Source organism: Zootermopsis nevadensis, unplaced genomic scaffold, assembly GCF_977971745.1.
Source record: "Zootermopsis nevadensis isolate Lab colony 2312 unplaced genomic scaffold, Znev_1.0 Znev_ptg000006l, whole genome shotgun sequence".
Classification (NCBI taxonomy): Eukaryota; Metazoa; Arthropoda; class Insecta; order Blattodea; family Termopsidae; genus Zootermopsis; species Zootermopsis nevadensis.
In genome coordinates this window covers 11724116-11741665 of record NW_028259138.1, presented here as the reverse complement: position 1 = coordinate 11741665, position 17550 = coordinate 11724116, and the positions used below count along the sequence as shown (strand labels likewise).

The following is a 17550-nucleotide window of genomic DNA, read 5'->3' as shown; positions in this document are numbered from 1 at the left end:
CAAAGTGCATGAACCATGTACAGAAAAGAGTTGGGTCAGCTCTTTGAACAGCAATGAATGTTGTTTAGTTTGATATAAAACTAGGAGCAAAATCATCTGAACACCTGACTTGAGGAAAAACTAATAAATAAGAAAATACTGCACTGTCACAAGGTGCGAGAGCTTTGATGATTCATGTGTTCCAAAGAATTGTTTCAGATGGCTTACTGGAAAGATGTCTAACAATACCAGGGAGTTTCTTCACATTATGATATGGAGAAAGTGCCCTAAGAGTACCGGTTTGTAAATGAAGAATCAAAATTGCAGTCTGACAGCAGTCACAGAATACAGTTTTGGATACAATGCAGCTGTTGAAGAAACAAGAGAAGCTTGGAGTATCCACTGGCAACCACACCAGTCTGTTAGCTAAACTGAGGGATTTGAGAGAACAAAGCACAGAAGGAACTCATATTAGGTACAAAACTGCAATAAAAGTAGTAAGATTAAATGCTGAGATGAAGCAAGGTTAAGAAAGCGTACCTCCAGTGTTTCAATAGTTACTGCTGGAAACAAAAAGGTACATACAGATATTATGCCGCTGTCACACTTTTATGTTTAAATTCTACAAAATACTTACCTTTACAAAGTTGCACATATCTTAAATATCTATAACCATCCATCATTTCAAGACCCTATATTAAGTGGAACTAGTGTCAATCCCACCTCACAAGTTGTCCATCTGTCATGTTGCCATTAATATTATAAAACATTAAAAATACAACTTTAGGTGGCTTCATATGGCGTATGTTCATATTAATTTTTTTTTCAAAATCAATTACTGATGAAGACAATATATGGAGAGAGAAATTATCAGCCATTTATATATATATGTTCATTCTGTAAACATCGTACTGAACAAAGAGAATAAGAAATCAACTCCAACAAGAGGATAACAAATTTGAAAGTTATGAATTGTATGTAATAAACCCTTGTGCAAAATGCTAACCTGTGTTCACTTTGAGGTAATAACAACTGTGCCAAACAAAACCTCAAAAAATGTTTACACCGTATGGGATTCAGTAAATTAATAACATATAAATAACACTTCTTTTAATAATTTCGAAAATACTTTAACTTACTAGCATGTGACGTCACAATATCATTTATTCCTTCAAATTCACCACTTTCATTCTGCCACTTCTGTTCAATCACTTTAATCTTTTGTGGCCCTTCATTTCGCAATAATTCATAGAAATACCTGAGGAATAGAACAACACAATGGCATTAAATAACAAATCTTTTATTTCCATAAAAACAATAGAAATATCTTCAGTTCATGAAAAATAAGTAGAGCGCTGAACACAAAATTTCATTTAGTTATTGCTCAGATGGTGAAACATGACTACCATTGCAATTTTTAAGTAAGAGAAAATGTATGTAAATCACTCCTACTTTACATGTTACATTGCCTTATATCGTTATCGATCCAACTTTTCGCAAAAAGTGGCTATAAACCTCGGGGGGGGGGGGGGGGGGGGCAGCATCTAGCCAACTCACACAGCATCAACTAAGATGATCAATTGTTCATCCATGTGCAGCAAAGGTGCGACAGTTAGTGATTGTGACTTTCAGAGATTAAAAATTGATGCCAAAATTCAAAACTTGTTTCTTCTTTAAACATCACTACTTTCTTACACACAAAGTACAAAAGCAGTGAACTTCAATTGTGTTGTGAATCTGAACATCAGCCAAAGCTTTGTGATTGTAGATGAATTCTGATTGTGCAAATTTTCTTATGAGATGTGGGAGTGGATGGACACACATTGTGAGAGTGATGAGTGGTCACAGTACAACAGCAAAGCACTGATGATATACACACTTCCAAACCACGTATGTATAACTAAAAATAGCTGAGAATGGATAATTATAACATAAAAACACACTAAAAAATAATTATATTTTCATGGAATAATCAAACAAAATTAGTGGTAACAGCCTGTCTTCATAGGATCAGTAGTGAATTAAAAACTAACAGTGTTAAAACTACAATTCAGAGAGAAAGTCCTACTTACGAGAAAACAAACTCTTTTTTTGGTTGAAGAGGTTCCTCCTCTGGGCTCAAAAAATGATCCAAGTGTTGTATATTTTCACTGTCGTAAGAATTTTCTTTCAGATTCCACTGGGAAAGAAAAATTACACACAGAATTTTTCACAACTTTATGCTAATACTTCAAGAGCTTACTCATGACTTAAATGTCCTACAAAAAATAGCCAGATTCTCAAGAGTTATGAAATAGGGGTATTTGAATTTCACAACATGTTATGTAAACAGTCACAGCCTTCAGTTTTTGTACACAAGAGGCAGCTTGTACTTATGCAGTGTATTAAAATGTTGTTTTCAGTCTCAAAAAGGCATGGTTCAAGACTCAGATTCTCTTATTACACTTGCATCAACACTTCCCTCTGTTCTCTGTTGCTCAATCAATTTTGTCGAACCAGTCTGAATTTGACTAAATCTTTTGCAGCTCTTGACAGCTGAATTGGAATGAGAGATTACTCCATGAATCAAACCTGAACTAAAAACTTATTTTGAGCAGTTCAAAGCCCTGAACACAACAAAGTCCAACCTGAAGTACTCAAAACATTTCCAGGCACCTGTGTTCCACTAACAAAACCCTGAAAGGTATTGAAGGTCTGCATTTGTACCACAAGCAAATTCAGTATCTTCAACCTGGGGATTTTACCACTGGTTTAATGCACATCTACAGTTGAAAACGGAACATTTTATCTAAAGCGGCTCAGTTTACCCATGAAGCCAATAATGCCTGTAACTCCCATATTATAGTCAGATGCAAACTATTAAGAAACGCTACAAAGTAACATCCATCTTTTTATCTAACTGTGCAGTCTGGTGTCACTGGCAATCAGCCTACTTAATTATTTCACTTACATATGACACTTATGGCCATTTCTTTTCATAATGAATATCCCTGCTTTATATGTTTCTCTGGTAACACAATTATACTTATACATGTACCTACAGCATGACAGGGTGTCTATACATTTGAGTCAACAAGTGCTGCAGTATCTTAACATCGATATCCTCATTACTGGATTGGCTGTAGAGGTCTGCAGACTTGTCTAACAAGGTCACCATTCCCCAACACACTACATTTCCATCTGTGTGGATATGTGAAAACCACGGTGCATAAACAAAAACTTTAAACAAATTAACTGTCAAATTGCTTGCTGCAAGATGCACAATTGACTGAAATGTCCTTAAGTTCTAGAAAAGAGTTACTAACTCGAAGCTAAAGGTGGCCACCAAAGATCTGCTATAAACTGAACTGTACACTGTAAGCCTAGTTATGTGCAAATTACTATTTACTTTCAAATACCTATACTCTGTTACTGCTAAAAATCTGGCCCATGTTTACGGGGTATTTCTGACTAGAAATTACTTCAAGTCATGCAAATGACAAGTAGACATCATCAAGTGCCTACCGGAGGGACGTAAGATTAGTCTTGGATGTGGAGGAAATGTAACCAGCCTGTTAAGTTTACATCAAAAGCAAACTAAGAAAAAATGTACAGAATGCAGGGGGTAAAAAAACAAACAAGTAAAGCGTGGTTTACATTTTTCCTGAAAACATACTCTTAAAGTTCACACTATTATGTTCACATGTTCTAGTCCTGATAGTCTACTATAATGTTGGCCCCACTAAAAAAAACCCCATAAAGGTAGTGAATATGCTGTGCATAGATGTAGAAGGGTTTCTGCTATGAAGAAGAATTTGACATCTCTCTTGAACCTCAGAACCTGGTTACTAATTTGACACTTCTGAAAGGACCTCAAAACTTGGCTGCTAAGTTCATACTTTTGAAAGGACTTATTTCACTATCTTAACAACAATAAGTGACAAGTCTAATGTTACAAACTTCAAGGGGAGGAATATTTCTGTTTCTAAACAACTTTCTCTTTAGGAAAGACTTGTGTACGATGGATTCAAGTCTAACAGATGTGTCATTACAGAATGGATTCCATAAGCAGCTTCAAAAAATATAAAAATTGGTAAACTGTGCATGGGTACAGATGTAACAGCTGATAAAAATATAATAATTACTGCTTCTGAAATAATTTCATATTACAATGATACTCTATGGATGGGTTTTGAGATGTGACATGTTAATTTTTTTCTTCAAAATCTGGAATACACTGTTTAAACATTTCATTCACTTGAAAATATTAGGTGACCTTGTATTTTTTCATGAAAAGGAAACTATCAAAACATTATCTATAGTAACAGTAGTGTATACATACATTATTATCTGTACATCCAAAATTAGAATCTCTTAAAAGCTGGAGGTTCTCGAGTTGGGTTGCCAACTCCTCCCTAAAATGTAAAAATGATATTTCATTAAAAGGCATCACCATATAATGTACCTTTCAATATAGCGCAGTATATTTTATTAATTCCTGTCTGATCTACATTATAATAATATAAACAAATGATATTTCAGACTAATGGCTATAATTTCAGTATGTATATGAAGTATAAATTTAATAATCAAACTTGGTATGTTTTCTAGACACTGGAACAACCCAACATAATAACTCTGCATGCATCTCCCAGAAAAATATAACATGGGAGAAGGTGACTATTGAAAATTACAATTTCTCTTCTAGCAAATTCAGCATTTACCAAATTCTGATATCTGTTTGAATGTTAAATGGAAATAAATTTTAATTAGTAGAAGAGCCAAATTTTACTTACGCTGAGTTGGCCGCCTGCGTTTCTTGTGATGCTACTTGTATTGTATAAGAAATAATTTTCTTTATTTTTTGAGGACGTTTAATTTTTGCCTGAAAAGAAAGTACAGTAACTCATTAGCTGTCACTCTAACCTAAAACTAAGTCCCATTTATGTAACTAGGTACAGCCCTCAGACCAGAGATGTCCAATTATTTGTGCACAGAAGCTGCATGGGACTGTAATGAAGTGACTACAGGCCATAGCTTTGCAAGAAAATTTCTGTAGTTCCAAATACCAATAAACAAATAAAAACATCATCATAAATAACTGATTGGGACACATCCTGAATTCTGATGGTGTTAAAGATACAAATTAAACTAAAGATTGTGTGGGTCCCACTACTACTTCTCATACCCTCTTGCAGGTATAATTAAAATAGTAACACACACATATAATTAGGACTACAATAATTGCATTTTCATCAAAATCTCTTCTTTATTTGTATAGCACTATTTCTTCGGTGCTACATATGAGAAACAAAAAATTTATAAAGTGCTGTATTATAAAGAAAACACAAAGTAAACCAAACTCTGGAAACATAGAAGTTCTTTTCTCCACAGAGCACATCTTGTAACATTACTCGCAACATGTTTTTATAATAAACATTTCCTATCCTTCCTATGTTTCCAGACATTTGTCTCAGCTGTATTTATCCAACACTGAAAGCCAAGTGGAATACAATGTGCCACTCTTATTTTATAACACACTTTATTTTGTGCGTAAGTTACCACAAACTTTACATCTCATGTTCTTCTGTCCTTTGCCACCAGCAACAATTTTTCTGTTTTAAGCTTCTAGTGAATGTTTCTTAGGATATCTTTGTGTAGACTAGTAATAACGAAGCTGGCCTTCGATGGAAATACTGGCCTTCATTCTCCTCTTCCAATATCCACCTCTTGTTGTTTCATGAAGGAATTCCTTACACTTTATTTTAATAGACTAATCAGCCCAGTCTCTTTTCATAGTATCTGTCAGCTAGTCATCTCTAACAAAGTTTTAGCTGACACCAAATAGTTACAGCACAGAAAAGTGAAATGGCATGCATTAGACTACGCAAATGCATTCATCCTACCAGTACGCTAACATGGGAGAGAAAACTGCAGTGATCACCATGACCCATATACAACATGCTAATTGTTTGTCAATACATTTCTGCTTTCTTACTTTCCTTCTTCTCACAGGTAAAATAAAGTTTTCTCTGATATTTCAAAGCACAATGCCATGGAGATATGTGGACACACGGCAGTATAGCTCCACGGATTCTTAACCTCAACACCAAGTGGAAGAGAGCTGTTAGCTTAATGCAGTGAGTGCTTTGTCCCTGCAGAAAGAACCCCAGTACCTGATGGATAGAAAGCTGAGTGGGTACCAGCACTTGTCATTGATATTGTGTAAAAGAAAAAATCCTGCCTTCAAGAATTAAACCCACAGCTTGGTCAATATAATGACTGAACTATCCCAGCTCCTTCTTCACACTAAAATGAAGTTCATGCCCATTATACATCATTCTATGGGAAGCAGAAAAATATGACAGCAGAAACACATTTAAACAACAAAAAAGTTAACAAAATTTAAACAAAGACCTGAAGTGGTAATTCTAATAATAAAAAAAAATAGCAGAACAAAATATACCAAAATACCAGGGTACAGAAATTAAATATATTTGAAATAAAGAATGCTACTAACATACAGGGGTCATTTGATTTTCAACATCATGAGATTCTAACGGTATAAATGTAACTAATGTATAAGATTCAACAATGGGACAAGAAACCATAATTGTACACTGTTAGATGTAACTCATGCACAACTCTTGGAGAGAATAGCATATAGTTTATTCATTATATTAAGAGTGTTGACAACAGTGTGACAAAACTAGTTGCCTAACATATTATATGTCACAATAAACCTGCCGTAAAAATAATCAAATTGATTCGAAAAAGTTAATATTAAATAATTTCTTATGTATACAAACATGTCATAAACATTACCTTGTCCTGAACAGTAATTTCAGCACTCTTTTCACCCTTCTTCTTCCTGAAAGTAAGATCAAGCAAATTAATAAACACCAATAATAAAAGGAAATCTGAACAGATGATGAATTTCAATTACCTAATTTACAATGTAGGATGTCACACAAAATTACACAATTCTTAAAAAATATGTAATGGTTATTTGCTTCTGAGCCAGCAAGGTCAAGGCAACACCTGAAAAGCAGCACGTCTGTACCCTTCGCATCCCTTTGTTGTTCAGTGTATGCAAGTGCAGTCTCAACAGAAACGAATCCCTTACTATGACTCGCAGCATGTCAGACAACCAAATGTTGGACAATTGTGACCCTACTGTAAGGTGGTTCCAACACAATGGAAGGATGGGAAATTCCCATATAGCAAGAATACTTTAAGAATATCAATTCACAGGAAACAGGGGCCTGAAATATCCATGACTGATTACAGAATGTTGTAAAACTTGGCCACTTTTTCTCAAACTTACAACCCTTTAAGAGGTGGCTGGAGTAGAGAGATGTAATGTTTTAAAGTGCAGCGTTACACAAAGATGGAGCACCAAATTACAATGAGCCAAGTGGTGAAGTCTAGTTTGGGGGAGAATTATTCTATGCTTTCTGATATGAAGAAAGTTTGGTAACAAAGTATCCAGTGCAAAGAGGTATAAATCATACATCTCATGTAACTTCAATGAAACGTACTTTGATATGATGAGGTTTGTAAAACATTTTATGACATACTCCGCAGCAAATTTCTCTTCACAAGCAGCAGAGGACAAGTTGCTTAGAAGTATTAACAAATGACAAGGACAAAATCCAAAATTAAAACACTACTCAATAAATGAATGTAGGCACCAACTCCATATAGCAAAATTGTTGTTGAGAAGTTGACAGTTTCTCAGTTAGTCTAAGAATTCCCAAAATTTAAGAGACTGAATGCTTCATTACCATACCTACAGCATTCTGATGCTGGATTTTATCTTGAATCACTCAAATCCAGTCTACACCATTACCAGCAAATCCTATGTCTCTAAGTAGTCCCTTCCCACCAAAATTTTTACTAAAATTTTGTATGCACTTCTTATCAAGAGGAAGAAAATCCCAGTTATATATGTTGAGATACTTTAAGAAAAGGGATTCAGTGGCTTGGACATGTGCTACATATAAATGACAGTAAGATGCCTTTGAGAGTTTAAAAATATAGATAATGGTCACTGTGGAAACAAGTAACAGAAGACACACAAAAGAAATCAGAGAAAAAGTAAGGACAGAGATAGCAACAGATTGGTAATTGTCTTACTTCATTTTCTTCAAATCTTTAATAGCTGTTTCTGTCTTTGGAGCTTCAATGGAAGTCTTGATGGTTGTGTCATCACCCACGATCTCTATTTTTGTTATTACTGAACGTTTATTTCCTTGGGTGACGCAATCTGTCGTCGGGCAACATCTGCCTATAAAATCCTTAAAAACATAAAAACAAAACTTTGAAGACATGTAATTTAGTAACATAAAATTCAATTAATTTATTAAAGTGTTTGCCAACAGCAAGAAATCAAAAACAGGCAAACACTGTTAATACACACAATAATGATAAAATAATGATGAAAAATATTACATAAACAGATTACTTAAACATATAAAATTTGGAGCACACTGCTGTGAGAAACTTAAATTCCATTTAGAAAACATGAAGTAAATTCCTGATTATCCATGAGTGTTCTTTATATAAATGTGGACCTGTGAAGCATATTTTTGTCTGGTAATTACTAATACTGGTATAGAATAATCACAAATAATAAATAATGGATAAAAATATCCTCTAGTCTACATAGCATAGCATGAAATTACCTTGTCGGATAACTTTCCAATTTTATTGGACAACACAGCTTCTTTATATTCTTTCCAGCATGTCAAATGGTATTCTATTCTACACTTTTCTTGACAAATTATGACAACAAAACCAGAAAAATCCGGATCACTGCAAATGAAAATCACCAACATGGCAATTTAAACTTGCACACAGAAAAAATCAGTAACTGAAACCCAGCCTCAGTGAGAGGATTTCTAAAGACTTATTTAAACATAACACATTATAAACATGACATTCAAATGTGTTTACCTGGAACTACTGCTACTAAATTAAAAATAAATGACTTTTTCAAGCCTCAAAAACAATCTAATCTAAAATCTGTATTTCCCACTAATATACAGTTGTATTTATGACAGAACACTACTTTCAAGTATTAATCCTTTCAAGTCTTCTGTCGGTCTCAGCCAATATCAAGAATGACATTTAAAACAAATGTTGGAAAAGTTCAAACAACTTTAAAACTCAAACAAAATAAACCAAAATTAGACATGGAAGTGTACAACATGTTCACATGACTGTAAAGCAGGTCCTCTGTCAGACTCGGTCAAATATACTGAATATCATATGGCACTTTTATGTTGAACTGAATCTGACAATATGAGATTTCAAACATAATAAATTGAAAATGGTGTTTAAATATATCTCAGTTGGTTAAACTTACCTGTAGAAAATATGTTCCGATGGAATGATATGAGAACTAAGAGTAAGACACTGACTGTACCTACAAATTGCATCGGGTTCATGGTAAGCACGGCAAGTTTTAAGTAGTTCTGTGAGAACTTCCTGCAACGAAAACAACTACTGACTTAGTAAAACTTCCACAATTATCACAGACACCAATAAGTATAGCAGTAAAATGGAGACAAATCTCATTTCATGTTCAATGGCAGCAAATCTCAAATTTGATCACTGAGCAAATTTTGGTGCAAAAATACCTGAAGGAAACTTCTTGTTGTTTCTTGAATAATGTTGTTAGTTCCAGGCCAGGGATGAACTTCAAATTTAACTTCTCGCTTCAAAAATAACAAACCCTTCTCCAGATGTTCCACTGCTGCTTTATATCTAAGAACAAACACAATCCAATTATATTTTGTCATAAAAGCACAAGCCTAAATTCCATCACTTCATCTTTAGGTAATCTGAATTTAACAATTCAGTAGAGATATCTTAAATGTAATATCTTAAAGAGGGAAACATCTCATATTCAGATAAATACAACAAATTTACATTTGCATATCATTAAAATTTACTTTCACCAAATATACATTCCAGTTCCCCTGAAATAATTGTATGTATCAGTGATCAGCCAGACATTTCTACACACATGTAACCAAAACCTCTCACTGGTGTGAAACTAAAAACATACCTGTTTAATTTATAATACGCACTTCCCAAGCCATAAAACACAGCAGGAAATTTCGATGAACGTTTTTCTTCAATATCATTTAAGTATTCCACTGCTTTAACAATGTCTTCATAATTGGCAAGGTCAATCCACCCAACACACAACGAATATTTTAAAACAATTACGTCTATTTCTTTTATTCTAAAATCCTGAAATTGGAACAAGTATTAAAATGTGAGACATCATCTAATGGTAGTGACGGTCAAAATTAGCATAACATAAAATGAAAACACGGCAAAATTAGACTCATTTGCACCTCTTTATGTGGACCCTCCATAAAACAGATTCACTGTAAAATTTGAAGTTCTGAGGGTTTTTAAAATTTAAATTGTGGTTTTCTGATTTGGACAGTATGTACTCTTGCAGATAATTACTGTTTCAGAGAAACCTACTGTCACTTCCACCCTGAAGATGGAGGTGATACATATCTCCAAAATACTGGTAACCACTTAATAACCCAGGTGAATCACAATACAAGAAATTCCCTACTGTTATGGTATAAAAAGTTCACTGCTGTTACCATAAAAGCATATTAATCGATCTTATCCTAAAACAGGTCATCAATTTCTCACGCTTATTATTCAGAATTACAAACACAGATTTTATGCACATTGTTTGGTGCTTCAGAAATTCTTCTCCACGTAATCCTATATCTCTGAAAATCCTTGAGAATCATGTACACTCACCTCAACAGAATGATCAAGGATCATGTCTAAAGCAGTTTTATATTTTTCAACTGCTTTTCTTGGCAATCCACTTGCCATTACTTCAGACCCCTCCTTCAGGAGTGACTGAAACTCCTGAAATAAATATCGTAATCACCTTCTTTAACAAACCTCAAGCATTTGAAAAAAATATATCAATGGACACAACACAACATTTGCCAATAAATAGAGGAAATGAACTGGGCTAAAAAGCTTAACCCTAAATGAGATTACCATATTTATCCAAATATCAGACAATTGGTATATGAGACAATTTACGTCTGACATGTTACCTTCTGTGATAAAGTTCAGCATCATTAACTTAAAAATAGCAAAATGCCTCTTTAAATTCAAAGGAAAATTCAACATATACCAACTTAAGAAATTCTTTATATTTTTGTCTCAAGCCTGTCACGTGATAAGTTTCCTGTGAATGTATTTTCAGTGCCTTGCAGCTAACGTTAATAACAAAACAGCTTTACTTTTATGGGAAATGCAGGCAGGAATAAGCATTTTAATCCTGTTGTATTTTCTCTTTAAACACACAGTTGATAAGGACCAATTACTAATTTCTTTTAAGAATCAGGGTGATTAAAATAAATATTGTTGTTCCCTACCAATTTTCTTGTACACAGAGTTAAAAAATTAATTTTGTTCTGCAAGTACATTCTATGACATATGTAAGAAGTTAAAAATTCAAAAAATAGTTTGATATTTCCCTTTACTATATTCATGACCAGAAGATTTTCCTTAAGACTCAGCATTTAGTTAAAAAAACTTTTAAATGACCATTTGTTTGTGCCCTGAACCAAATGCTTTGAAACTGGGGTTATTTTCTAAAAACCATTTTTAAACCAAACTTTATTTTTTTTAATTTTCCTGCAGCACGAGACATAAAATTTTAAACACAAAATTTTCGGGCAGCCAGTAACAATTTTTTACATTCCTATTCCAGCATAAAATATTTTCACACAGAAGTACATTTTAAAATGTGTTTGAGGTACTAAAACTGACACAGTACGGGTTCCGTCAGGTCTGACAGAACACGTACTTGGGTGGATAAGTTGAAATAATTGCACGATTTATATTGTCCAGTGACAGAGACTAGCTCTATCTAAGGCTGGGGCCACACGAAGCACGTGCATGCTTCGTGTGTTGTACCCTATACGCCCTTCTTAATTCTATGACGGACGTCACAATGTGCGTTACAACGGACGTACTTTGTAGGGTCGTGTGGCCCTAGCCTAAGGGATCCAACAGAGTAGGTACCTCTCACCTGAAGACGGAGACAGAACCAGCCTCCGAAACGTAGTGGTTTTAAAGAACAGACGATGGAAAAAGTCCTGACAAGGAATAATTTGAAGTACACAATATGATGTTTGATACTTACCACTTAATTTCAGATTTATCATTTTTTCTGGACAGTATTGTAAAGGCTCTATGCATTAATAACATAGACTTGCATCATTTAAAAAAAAGTTTTTGAAATGGGCTGCTCTAGGTCTCTGTTCTTTATGTGACTGCCATAATTTACAAGTTACACAAAACTACACCATTTAATCCCACGTGCACCAGTGTCTAGCCACTTCCTGTTCCTTTTCATTCAATAATTACACTAAACTGCCATACACTGAGTACATATGAAACAAAAGACAGTCTGCATGCAGAATGGATAACAAAGTATTTTGTTTTATTTAAAATGATAACAAAACAGTATTGCATACTAAATTAGGAAGCAAAATAAACCTTATCTTGCATTCACATAAATATACTATACCGTCTCGAGCATGGAAATTCCTTTTCAAGGTCAATATTATGTTAACACCAGTTTAGAAACAATACTCGGTAAACAAAACAAAAAATTACATTTCGTTGCATTTTCCAAAACTGTTCTGATGTCACTTCTTTTATGTCCAGCTCCTTTTTTATACTTTCCAATCTGGCCATAAAGGGATTCCCTTCCACATTAGTTCCCTTCTTCTTTTTCTTCTTAGGCTTCTTGTTTGCTTCAATGTTTACATCATCACTGCTGGTTTGGAACAAACTAGCATTATGCTGTTTAATAAAGGAAGCCTGGAAGTGCAAATATAATCTGATGAGAAGACAGCGGGGCAAAAATTATGAGGCTAAAATGCAAGCCAAAGATTGGAAATGTGGAGAGTTATTTGTAATACTTCAAGATTAGAACAAAGATGATATGATATACTGAAATAGTTTTCTTTACACACAGATAAATCATGCACACCTGGGCGCACCTGTGAATAGATAAACATGACTAAGAATGTCAATAAAACTAAACATTCTACATTTTCAAGATTTAACTTCATTTGAAAATTTTTTATGAAGTACCTTTTAAACAGATCCATGTCTGTTAATAAAATAAGGCAAATGCTAGAACTCATCACTGGACACAACTACGAGCCTTACGAATCAGTTTCACATCCTTGCATCTTTTCATTCACATTAATTTTAATATAACCTTCTCAATCTTCCCCACCAAACACCTGGTATGCACTTCTTGTTTCCCCAATCTAAGCTACATGTCCAGCACATACGCAATACTGACAGAGGAAAAGAAGAGGTGACTAAAATATACTGCGCTAATTTCATAAAACCAAATGCTCACTACAAAACACAAAAAAAAGAGGGTACCTTATTTATGTCCGAGAAAGTTGCTGCAGACATTCTGGATATGGATTGACTTCCCAGTTTGCCAGATTGTATGTACTCAGCGGAGTCAGAATCTGAGCTCTGGGATGGAACATCATTCTGCAAGTTGGGGGGTAAAAGAAGGGGGGGGGAAAGAAGAAAAATTGATGATACTTTACACAAACTGCAGCTCTAGCCTTTCATGATATTGTGCCAACACTCCACCACACATACCCACATTTACAATATCAATAATAAACAAAGAACTAAAAAAAAAAGGCAAACACACCTCTCAGGATTGCATCCATGGGTAGCATTAACCTTTACTGGAACTGGAACTGGAATAAGGTATTTAAACCTCCATAATATGGAGCTGCAGATGGAATTTAACTCGAAGGTCTTAACAGTTTAGTGGTATGATACTATGATATAGCCAGCTGGAGAGCACATAAGTCACAATGCATGGTCGATAAAGATTAAGAAGGTGTAACTTATTTACGCATAATACAAAATCTGCTGTCTAGGCATATGCAATGTGCTGCAAATCAAGTAGGTATCAACTAGACAGCAAAGTGGCAAAAGAAGGCTGCATAACAATATCAATGGTAAACACTTAATAAAAGTAAAAGGTAACCCAAGATTAATGGCTTCATTTTAAATTCTGAGTGGATATAGCGGTGTTTGGTGTCCTGAAGCTCGATGTCCGTTCTCCAGTGTCATGTTGAATGACATCCCTAGATTCATCTCTGTCAAATGTGGTATCCTGTGTTAACAACTATTGGCATTGCAATACAGCCAGCATCATGTAGTATTGTTTCCTGAGGTTCCTCTTAACTTTATGTAGAATCTTGAATCAGCGTCACATGAACAAGTTGCAGCGCTCGGTGTCAGTCTGCCAGCACCCACATCATATGGCATTCCAAGGAGTGGCTTCATTTGGAATATTCAGTCGGTGTCTCAATGATATACATAGCTACATTTGGCGTTGGATTGCCAGCTTCGTGTCATATGGCATCCCTTGGCTGATCCGCTCTTGGAATATTGTATCGGTTTTGCAAACAAGCATCATGACACTCAGCGTTGATCTGTCAGAATCGTGTCATATGGCATCCTGAGGCTTCTCTTAACGTGATTTGGAATCTTCAATTGACATCTCAACATAAGTAGCCACACTGGGAGTCGAACTGACAGCGTTGTGTAGTATGGCATCCCAGGGCTCATCTTCGGAAAAATGTGTAAACACACAATTCTCATCTTCATTTTGGCTGAACACCCCCTCCCATTTATTTTACCTGAGGGATTTCTAAATGCCATGCATAACAAAGGTTTAGGCTAATGCCCAATTTAAAATTAGCATTTTGCTAAAATTTGTGAAGTCCAGAATATAATTTTTATGAGTTCTTGCCAACCAACAAACCTACATATTCTCTGGCAACACAACCATCAGATACAATACTGCTTATACTTAAAACTGCCAGTGGAGAAACCCTTTAGCCACTTTCATCTGCCACCCATCCAAACAATCTATTTTCACGTCAGTGTGTGTACTAGAGAGCAATGTAGAGAGTATGAAACCACCAAGCTACTTTGGCGAGACTGTGTTGATACCAGGAGGCCAAAACATTAACCCCAAACCAAGATAACCTCTTCTTGCAGAGTTATGCAGAAATTACTGATTTTTGGTAGAACAATACAACAAAGGCATATTAAGCAATGGTGTACTTTCAGCATTTTATGCTACCACATATGATTTTCCAGAAAAAAGTTTTTACACAATTTGTGTCCCAAGCAAAGCATTTTAAGGGGTTTAATACATTTTGCATAAATTTTTAAAATGCTTAACACAAGGACAAGAATTGTTTGCAATGACACCTACACAAATCTTAAAATAAGTGTGGGCAATTAGATAAACTACAATAGACAAAACAGACCAAGTGCCACTTACAACCATAGTAAAGTCCTCTTGTAAACTTCGGGAAGCAACTCTTGTACCTGTACAAAGAGAAATCAATCCTTAATTGTCAGAGAACCGATAAATACACAAGCAGGAAACCTGGTTTGACCTCCTTCCAAGCGAGAGAGAGATGCTCTTTAGATCCTATTGCCAGAAAATTGGCATGAAATGCCTTCATCTCAGAGTTATGTGTCATCTCTAAATGAGTCGATGCCAAGGCAAATGAGATCCATGGTTGAGGCTCAGGGATTCCGGACATCTTACTAAGATGCCATATCTTTAAAATCACCCTTTTTGTATTCTGAATATGTCGCATATAGTTGAATACTTGACAAGTGCACAGTATTAATTAGTACTTTTGCAAATATAACACAATCATTAAAGAAAAAATCAGGCATCAAGATATGAACTCACAAATTTAATCTTCATTTCAACACTAGCCTCCTACCCTAGCAACTTGTCTATGAGAAAATACGGCCTTCAGCTCTGCTTTTTCGTCAGAATTTATCATGTGACTCAGAAAAGTCACAAACATTAATTCATGTATCAAAGTTTTTCTTAAAATTAGGAAAAAATAGGTGCCCTTGTTAAAATCAACATCTGGTATTGTACTTAACGGAAGGCATAGAAAAGACACAGATGAACAAATACGAGGAGATTAAGTACTACTGTATGTTCACATCACTTCCGGTTTGGAACTTGGAAAATTTCAAGTGCTTGGTTTTTGTTGTACTTGGTGCGCATACCAACCCAAGTTCCAGTTGTTTCTCCTGACCTCTCCAACACTTCTACACTATTTTCTTCCACTAACATTAGTTTCATTCATGCTTGTGCTGCTACATAATTTACAATAAATGCAAGATTTAATGTATTTTATTTTCCATGTGTAAATGCATAATGTTTATGGTTTTGTTGTTTTCATGTCATATACATTTTAGGTAGACACAATCATCTGTGTGTAAAAAATATGTACCTAGGTACTAAAATGAGTGGTAACATTTACCCAAATTTATTGAGAAACCTAACCTCAATGTTGGATGAGGATTTACGGTTTCAATCACGTCCTTTAATCTACGTGCCATAATAAAACTCACACATTTGCCAGACAAGACAGCGAAATATATATCAACAAGGCACAAAGTGTTAATTTCTTCTACTTAATCTAAAACACACTTGGAATATATACCTGATGGGTGCTCTTCGCACAAGGTCTTCAGATAAGTTCTCAGATCTTCTGTATCAGAATTATTACAAACTTCAATTCCCTTTTTCAAGTACTTTATTGCTTTGTCTTTGTTATGTAAACCTACAGATGCTTTTGCAGCTCGGAAGTACCCCTGCAAGAAAAATGTGTTACTGGTTAAAATTTAGATGCTATGCTTACTAAGTCTCAAGACATCCAGGTGATAAAAACTTTAATTTTAGATTTTTAAAATAGGAACATAAAATCTTGAAGAAGGTACCCACGCTTTCAAAATATAAAAAATTATAACACCTATTAGAAGTAATGCTTATCAGGCATACAGTTATCTTAAACTATTGAAAAAGTAAACTTACCATCTGTAGTCACACCAGGATAAAAGTAAATGCAGAAACTATTTTCTTCCTTTCAGCTTTATGTATCCAATTATATAATTGTCTTGATTTTTTTAAAAACCCGAGTTATTACTCTATCTGCCTTCTGTTTAATGCAACTTAAAAGTACAGCATATGGGTCTCTAACATCAATAACATTTTCAGATTCCTTGTTCTTCAATATCAATTAAACGAATCCTCCCTGAGGCTAAATCTTGTCAAAATAACACCAACAACTTCATATCTTGAGACAAACAAATCATAATGTATCTCCATGACAAAGATCAGACAACTGAAAATGTTTAGGACAATAACCACTGTTTATTCAGTTACTGAATGTTGAAGTGTGTGCTACATATAATTACCACTGGGCTTTGAATGGTTAAACTGTAAAAATACCATCTCCACTACAATACACCAATTTCCCAGGAATTAGAAAACAGAACCTGTAAGAAGTCTAAGCTTGAGATGTTAGATTTGAGGTTTTCACAGCAGTGAGTATGAAGATTTCTGTCTTCTGGGTTGTTGCGCTGTGTAGTCTGGTCGATGTTAACCAACGTTTCAGAGGTCATACTGCCTCCATCATCAGGGCGATG

At 34.8% G+C, this 17550-nt stretch overlaps 1 protein-coding gene across 8 annotated transcripts in view; it reads right to left on the bottom strand.

The window, feature by feature from the left end:
• The window catches only part of LOC110830988 (uncharacterized), a 53619-nt gene that overhangs the window by 30917 nt on the left and 5152 nt on the right, over positions 1–17550 (bottom strand). For all 8 annotated transcript variants that reach the window (XM_087343692.1, XM_022066470.2, XM_087343691.1 and 5 more), the window contains exons 4-18: positions 16566–16716; positions 15371–15417; positions 13429–13545; positions 12643–12849; positions 10759–10872; positions 10034–10221; positions 9603–9729; positions 9329–9450; positions 8646–8775; positions 8098–8258; positions 6784–6829; positions 4755–4843; positions 4301–4373; positions 2052–2158; positions 1119–1237 (exon numbers count right to left, since the gene is read on the bottom strand). In XM_087343692.1, the coding sequence (XP_087199818.1) occupies positions 1119–1237; positions 2052–2158; positions 4301–4373; positions 4755–4843; positions 6784–6829; positions 8098–8258; positions 8646–8775; positions 9329–9450; positions 9603–9729; positions 10034–10221; positions 10759–10872; positions 12643–12849; positions 13429–13545; positions 15371–15417; positions 16566–16716 (1798 nt within the window). The remainder of the gene's footprint in view (positions 1–1118; positions 1238–2051; positions 2159–4300; positions 4374–4754; positions 4844–6783; positions 6830–8097; positions 8259–8645; positions 8776–9328; positions 9451–9602; positions 9730–10033; positions 10222–10758; positions 10873–12642; positions 12850–13428; positions 13546–15370; positions 15418–16565; positions 16717–17550) is intronic.